General features: G+C 35.2%; 1 protein-coding gene across 1 annotated transcript; it reads right to left on the reverse strand.

Annotated features, from left to right (window-relative positions):
• Positions 1-923: 923 nt before the first annotated feature.
• Positions 924-2165, reverse strand: LOC145678591 (trophoblast glycoprotein-like). The gene has a single exon (XM_081748932.1). It carries the CDS (start codon positions 2151-2153, stop codon positions 924-926), a length of 1230 nt encoding a protein of 409 aa, XP_081605058.1. The 5' UTR covers positions 2154-2165.
• Positions 2166-8670: the final 6505 nt, after the last annotated feature.

Here is an 8670-nt window from a genome sequence, read left to right on the forward strand (position 1 = left end):
TATAACAAATTTTTAAACTACATTTTAATATTTTATGTTTAATCAAAATGACAATTTTACATTTTAATATGACACTGTGACGAATCTCTCCTTTTTCTTACAGTCATCAATTTCATGAAAAGACTAGTAGGTTTTTCTATTGCAAAAAGAATTCCTTCATAATTGATTTTTTAAAGCAAATCTTTAGTCCAAATAAAAGCTGCATTGACTCCGTAATAGCAAATCAAAATATTTAGTCACTTATTATTTTACGGTGCAAATTAAAGTTTAATAAATTTCCGCCATGTATTTTTGCTGAAAAGGAATGAGGGAACTATTTTTCTGAGATTATTTTACTAAGTTCAAATGACAAATTTAATAGCATACAAGTCGGAAAATGGAAGGTCTGCAAAGAAATATATTTCACATCAATGCCAAGCAGGGTAGTTCAATCATTATGCTAAATTTGATGAAAGATCGACTGAGTTCAGCTGAAGACACGATACCGTATATATTGATTGTGATATTGATTTTTAAAATAATCAAACCAAGAACGAAACAAAGTTCCTTTGAAGTCCTTGCGCGCCTTTCCTGCTGCGAAGCTACATGAGAGGTGATCCTACAGTTTAAAATGAAATCCAAACCACCGTAATGCGTTCAAATTTTAGGAGTCTTCCATCGGAAATCAAACTCGAGGCCCCGTGCACCAAAGGCAAGCGAGCTAGCCGCTACTCAAGCGGGAAGATCACAAGAAAGAAAGAACGGATAATAATATTATCATTTTTTCCTTTTACCAATTACTTGTTGTTCCCCTGCAGGTACAACAAACATTGACCTTATTGGATTGAACGCAAAGTATACTAACAATAGAAGTTTTCTATTCTACATGTCTATTAAATAGTTCCATGACTTACTTTCCTTTAACCTTTTATATCTATGAACGATCACAGTAAACACAAACCTAAAAGTGCAAGCGCTTGTGGTGCCCAATCATGAACATCTTCAACATAATCACCTCGCAAAACCTCTGGCTCGGCACAACGTAACTTATCGGCTGTAATTTTTGCTGGATTGATTCCTTCGTTAAACAGATAGGTATCTTTATCTTGCAATTTCAGTAAATGAAAAACATCACAATTGCATACATAAGGGTTATGATTCACATTTAAACTTACACTTGAATTCGATTCTAAATGGCCAGTGTACAATTGGCTAAAGATCAAATCAATACTCATCACACTATTTCTTTGAACGTCAACAGATAAATTAAAGGATGAATATTCGAGATCATACGAAGTAAGTCGAGAGACTTTATTATCGTTTAAACTTAAATACCTCAAACTGGACAAATCTTCTTTAAAATATTTCGGTATTTTTGTAAGAGAATTATTTGTAAGATCTAAACTCTGAAGAAAGCGTAATTGATCAAACCCAGTTAAATCAAATTTAACATCTGAAGCAAACATATCCCATCTTGTGCTCTCAAACTCTTCTATCATATTATTTGCAAGATTAAGATTAATAAGCCCAGCTGTGGGAACAAATGCAAAAGATTCAACGTAAGTTATTTGGTTATTAGCAAAAGACAGGGTCTTCAGTGATCCTAAACCATCTAACCCAGAATACTTTGTAAGGTACTTAATTTTGTTGTGAGACAAGTCTACTTCTAACAATTTGCTATTATTAATGAATATATTTGTGACAGAGCTAATGTCATTGTGACTCAAATCCATGTACTCTACGTTTGCAAGCGGTAGCAGTACACCTGAAAGATTCTGTAGATTGTTATGACTTAAATGAAGCATTTTTAGGTTGTATACTCCTTTAAATACATCGGTGTCCAAAAATGCTAAGTGGTTGTGGCTCAAGTTTAGAAACTCTAATTTATTGAGGTATAACAATGCATTGGATAGATTTTGAAGTCCATTATCATTTAAGTAAAGTCTTATTAAATTTTGTGTTCCATTAAATGCGTCATTGTCCAGTGATTGTATCTTATTGTAGCTTAAGTCTAGAAGGTTTAATTTGTCCAGCAATAATAATTCCTTCGAAATATTCTCTACATTGTTATGACTAAGATATAACTTTGTCAGGTTGTAAGTTCCTTTAAAGGTATCAGCATGTAACACCGTTAGGTTGTTGTGACTTAAATCAAGTTCATCTAAAATTGTCATATTTTGGAAAGTTTCGAGATGAATTTCCCGTAGAAAATTATTATCAAATTTTAACAATTTATGGCTTTTATGCCTAAGTAGATTTGGTGAAATGTTTGTAAGATTGTTGTGGCTAAGCCAAAGCTCTGTAATATTTTGTGACCGATTAAGAAATGATTCCGGCAAAGATTGAATGCTGTTGTAACTAAGGTCAATCGATGAAATATCTAATGAATCAAACATAAATTTAGAAGAGATGTTGACAACATTAGAATTTCTCATTTCGAAATATTGAAGATATGGTAAGCTACTTAAACCAGCCTCGTTTGAAGTAAATGAAGACTTTAAATCAATATTATTTGATATAACTATATGAGTCAATTGAGATGCGTCTTTATTACTTACGAAATGGTTTGAACTGTAAGTGTTGAGTAGCCCATTATAACTTATAGGTTGTATAAATAATTCATTGAGTGATATAAATCTATTTCCTCCTAGATTGATCTTGGAAAGATGGGACAACGCATTTAAGACTTTTTGAGGAAAGTACTGAAATTTGTTGTTATTAAGAGAAACTTCTTTAAGACTTGTCAATCCGCAAAATATATCCTCATCTAATTCAGCCAGTTCGTTCTGTGATAATGAAAGCAATGTAAGATTCGATAGATTTCGAAACACTAATTTAGGCAAATATTTAATTTTATTGTTTTCTAGTCGTAATGATTGAAGCCCGAGAGTATTATTGAATATCATTTTCGGGACTAAGGTCAGATTTGTGTCTTTAATAACCAACTCTTCTAATGTATCTGGAAATAGAATATCAGGGAGTTTTATGATAGGTTGATTTTCAATAGTTAGTTCCTTAATTTTATATCCGGTTAATTCTTTCTCTTGCAAATATAATACACGAGGTTTTATCCCATACTCCTCCAAATTGTAAAAAATTTGCAATGAAAACATTTCAGGAGCAATTTCTTTAATAGGCCAAAGTTTAGCTAGAATTGGTCCTACCACTGGACAGTTATCAATATATGGTGAAACACTTGAGTGAATATAAGCAGCGGTAAACGTAACGTTGGGGACATGTTGCATAATGTCGTCCGAGTGACAAAAAAACACTTACAAGTGGTCTGTCAAAATTACGCCAAAATGGTAAGCGAATTCTCAGCTTCCTCTTGCAAAAGAACTCAGTCTCAATCCATGAGTCATAAACCTCACAATCTGTCACAGGCATTCTATTGATACTTTGTATCAAGGATTTTAAATTCTGGATGTCAGAGAGAGACTGAACCAGCGTTATGATTACAGTAGTGAGCAGAAGACCTTTGGAAATACACGTACTCATATTGGTACTGCCTAGATTTTCTTATTACTAATCACGTCAGTGCTTTCAGTCAATGGTTTTATTAAGCACTTCCTTTCACAAAATATCACAACAAAAGCCCAGAGTAATATTAACAATAAATTTTACACTTCTATTATTGTTTTTCTTTTTCTTGTAAATATCTTCCCATGTACCACTACATGTAAACCGAAGACGATTGAATATAACTGTTGAAGTTTGAATTAAGTCTCCTCTCAGAAGCTCCCTGAAAAAGAGAAAAAGATCAATTAGTTTCTTGATCGTAATTATCCTTGCAGGAGGTCAGACCTAATGTCATTTGGCAATTGCGTGTTCAAGTGCGAAAACTGGTCTAATTCTTATAATTAGATGAAACTATTGCGCCGTAAAGATGAGTGAACGTTTCACAAAATTGCGCTCCATTTCACAATTTTATGTTGATGGAAGATCATATACAGCGCAGATCAGTGAGAAAATTGTAACGTTTAGGCGCAAGATACGTTATTAAGAGCAACAGAAAAGAAAAGATGATCCAATCGTTTCTGTACAGGAAATTTCTATCTAGAGGATGACTCTCGCTGTGAGCGTCCAATTACAACAACAACGGATTTTATTGTGGCATAAAATTGAACAGAGCCGGCAGCTAAGCTGTCATGATATATCCGATAACCTAAATATTTATAACCTAACAGTGTTAAATCATTTGTAGAAAGTTGGCTAAAAGAAAAGAATCTCGAAATTTAGGTAGAGCATGTTATGACTCAAAAATATTTTACTCAACAGAATTTTAATTTGCGAATTTCTACTCGAACGCAACGAGCTCGAGACGTTTCTGAAACGGTTGATCACAGATGACAAAATGTGAATAATTTACGAGAACAATGTGCGAGAAGAGTCATGATCGAAGCAAGGGAAAACTTCACAGTCTGGAGCCTGCAGTACGATAAAATACTTTACAATATGTCAGAGAGCCTGATCAATAAAGGAGTCTTTCCTTGTCAATAGATCGAATTGCGTTGAAAAGTGGTAGCCGGTGAGATAGACATAAAAAAACACAGAGGGTTAGGAGGGATTTCAAACTGCAACTTATGGAGAAGTTGTACCTGCTTTTCAATGACATGTGGATGTGCATTGTCATATGCGTCATGAGGACACTAAGTCTGTTGACCATTCATAGATCTTTGCGGAAGAGAGTGTGGTGCATTTTATAAAACTCAGCACTGTATCTATCTGCGTTGATGGCTTCGTCTGGAGAAATATATAATAGATCACACCAACATACTAGAAACAATACATTCTGCGGATGGGATTGATATGGAAAATCGTGCTAGAAATTGATCACGAACCTGGTGTTCTGTCAATTTTCGATTGTTGTAACATGTCTTTTTCATCAGAAGTAGCAATATGATGCAAAAAGCCTTCCCTATTATTCCAAGAGCTAAGAGAGAACTACTCACCTCCAGATGGTGATTTTTGTTGACCGTTATCAACCTATGTCGCACCCTTCAGTCGAACTTACCGATTGCCCTTAGCCGCCGAACGACAATGATATGATGTACGTCTAACTTACGAAACCGTGAGGAACGACAATGGATGGTGTATACCTAACTCACTAAGCCACGAGGAACGACAATGGTATAGTGTAGATCTAACTCACGAAGTCACAAGAAACGATAATGGTATGGTGTACGCCCAAACTCACGAAGCCACGAGGAACGACATTAATATGGTGTATGCCTAACTCACGAAGCCAGGAGGAACGGACAATTGCATGGTGTTTGCCAAACTCGTCTGCAGCTGAACGAAAAAATCTGAGGATCAGTTTCACTGCGTTCCTGAGAAGCCCATTAGAACATGCTGTTGGTCAGTGGTCATGGGTCGTATTTGACAATATTGTGTCACCAGCACGGAACTTTACAAATCAACTTCGTATGGTGTTTTGATTCGCCACTTCTGGTGCAACATTGATGTTTATAAAGCTTAAATGGTGCAGAATATCTTATTTTGAACTTATAAGAGAAAATCACTCCATTGCTGCTAACAACACACTACTTTCTAATTGAATTGACATCCTGGCCTGTTTCTTTATGTCTGTTTGACCTCGGTCCATCCATTAATTTGATTTACCATAAACACAAAATTGAACATTTCAGTTGCGTCAATCAGGCCGGAGGCCGGTAGCCAGCCAAAAATTGTACGGGGGGCCCGGCCGAAGATAGGGGGACCCGATCCAACCATATTATAGTTCATTTTCAAGCCTATAGTGAAAATTTAGGTGGGGGATCCCCTAAACCCCCCCCTGAATAGGGCCTGGCGTTAACCCCAAAAAATATTTTCCCCATATCTTTGGTAATTCACTTCCTTGGATTATTTGGAAGTAATTTCATTAAATATTTCAGTTTGGCAATTTGTTGAATCACAACCGGAGAGCCTGACTGAGTTTACATGGAACAGTATTCTACCTCCTTTTCTTCCTAAATATCCCTCTGAGAAAACTCTGTCACTCAAATATAGAAAGAAATTATTCGTTACCAATATTGGGCTGAGAAAAAGAATACTAATTTTTACTCATTTTATGTTTTCTTTGAATCCTCTTGTGAATATAATACAGGGTGTCTCAAAAGTCTCCTGACAACGGTAACTCTGTTATTATCCTAGTTACAGCAAAATGTAGGAGGGGAAATCATATCCAAATATGATATTCTCAATCTACAGTGATTCGAATTTTTTGAATCGGACAAGCCGTTTGAGTTGAACACTCTTTATGCACCCAATGTCAAATGAAAATGCAACGTTACCATTTACTGGGACCCACAATATAAATGAATGAAGTTACTGTGTTTTACGCTAACGTGTAGATGACCATTTCAAACATGCTCCCATTCACCAAATTCTTACAAAACCGATCCAACTCCCGGTAAATACTAACGATGCATTTTAATTTAACATTGGGCGTATAAAGAGTGTACAGAAAAAACTGCTTGTCCGATTCTAAAACTTCCTTCACTTTAGATTGAAAACACGTTTGGAGACGGTTTCTCCTCTTACATTTTGTTATAACTCTGATAATAGAGTTACCCTATGTCAGGGGACTTTTGAGACACTCTGTATAATAAAATATTAAAATTTATAATCGAGAAGAAGAGGGAGGAAAGAAAAAAAAGCATATCCTCTTGAGCTTGACGATTAAAATTTTATTCTTGCAAACGTGAAATCATCGCATAATTATGTTCTCTTGTATCCTATTTTCATATTGTAGGGATGTGCAGTGTCATAAGACTTTCTTTGGGGCTGTCTTTCTGGATTTAAAGATACTTCCCGGTAATGGTTAGGTAAATGTGTGCATAAACACATAAACGTAGATCTTCAGTAGTGCGAATGTATATAAAAGGCTTCGAACATTTCCATTATAACTAGACGTTTCTAACATTTCTATGTAAGCTTTATGTCATCTACTAATATAGTATTTATAATTTCAAAAAAATCGCATAAAATTGACATTGTTCTCCTCGTTAATAGGATTTGGGAAATAAATGTACGTACTCTTATTCTAGGGTTTTAGGGACTTTGATTTAACGGATTTCGGAAGCAATGGACAAAATCTGAAGCAGTCGACTCGACCTCAAACTTCTTATTTTAAAATAAAAATATTGAGTTTACTGTATTCTAATGAAAATTTACAGTGTACCAGGTTATTCTACATTAGTGTGCTTCATTAAAAGTACAGCACTGTATTTTTTTCTCTCTTTGAAGTAACGGAATTGCAGATATTCTGCAGACTTTGTTATTGTAGGAGAGCCGATCCTATTGGGCTGCTATTTACCTCTTTCAGCCCTTAAAACAAGAGATTGTGTTATAAGACTCCGAAGGAAGACGTAAATGAACAGCACACCCAAATTTCTGCTTCAACTTGTCTTGTCACATACGCGTCACAGACACTATCGTAGCGCGAAAGCTCTGCCGGCTTGCATTGTCGAAGATCATAGCGGCCAAACGGTAGATAAAACGCACGAATTTGGCTGCTAACCACTGAAGACAACCTCATCTGTGACTATTACATTCTAACGATCAAAGTCACATCCTTCGTTCAAACAATTCCATTCGCCATATTTCAACACGATAGTAATCGAGAGTAGTACTACAAAGAACAACGTGTACGGTTGATTGTTGCTGAATTGTCAGCCATCGAACAAACAGTCGCTAGAGTAGGCAATAAGTGTATCTCTGATTGGCTTACTTTACTTGACTCAACTTTTGCCTTTTTGCAATGTGTTAAACCTACCTACACTTTGAGGATCAATTCTCATCCAGTCGACATCTTATAAATGAAGCCTCCGTCTCCTTCAATTCTAACAGAGACCAATATATCCTCAAAATCATATAAGGTATCATTGCTAATTGAGAATTGCAATTTTTGAGGTACTGCTATTGCTTATTCCAATGATGACATGTGCGACACATTTGGTTGGTACTTTATTCGTCACATTCTTCCAGCAGAAAATGTTAATGTCTTTTGGACTTGCACAAAAGCAATGTGGAAGATGATTGTTGAGTCCATTCAGTTGTAGTGTGAAATCTTGAAAATTAGATTTCAACAAGGTAAGAACTTTCTACTGTTTCTGCAGAACCAAGAAAAGTTTTCGACAATAAAACTTGTTAGAGGAGAGCTAAATGAGATTGACGTGACAATAAACATCCTAAATACCTTAGTGTTGAATACTACAATCATCATATGACGTATTTCGAACAAGTAGAAACATAAAATAATCTATTTCAAAGATTGTATTACTTACAATCACATAGATGGTTTCCAATAGACTTGACGGTCATAATATCGTTTACACCAATTTGATATCTGAAACCGTTCTGAAGATATGAGAAATATTTGTAAAGATTGCTATACTGATTAAAAATGGAACATTTCTGGAAACTTTCTAAACTATTCTTGCCTTATTTTGCTACTGTACAATTACAAGAAGTTTTAGAAATTACATACATTTAATAGATTGTAAGCTTTACCAGTATTTACTATTCTACAGAACGATTTGTGATATCAAATTGCTGAAAAACTGCATTTCCTTTACACCTATTGAAAACCATCACATTAGACGTACTTTACATTGATCGCACTTGCCATATTGTTGGTGGAGAGGACTCCAGAATATGAAACGTTTTTAGTTTGCAACACTGAATAAT

The sequence above is a fragment of the Thermobia domestica genome, chromosome 1, assembly GCF_964235325.1.
Source record: "Thermobia domestica chromosome 1, izTheDome1.hap1.1, whole genome shotgun sequence".
NCBI lineage: Eukaryota > Metazoa > Arthropoda > Insecta > Zygentoma > Lepismatidae > Thermobia > Thermobia domestica.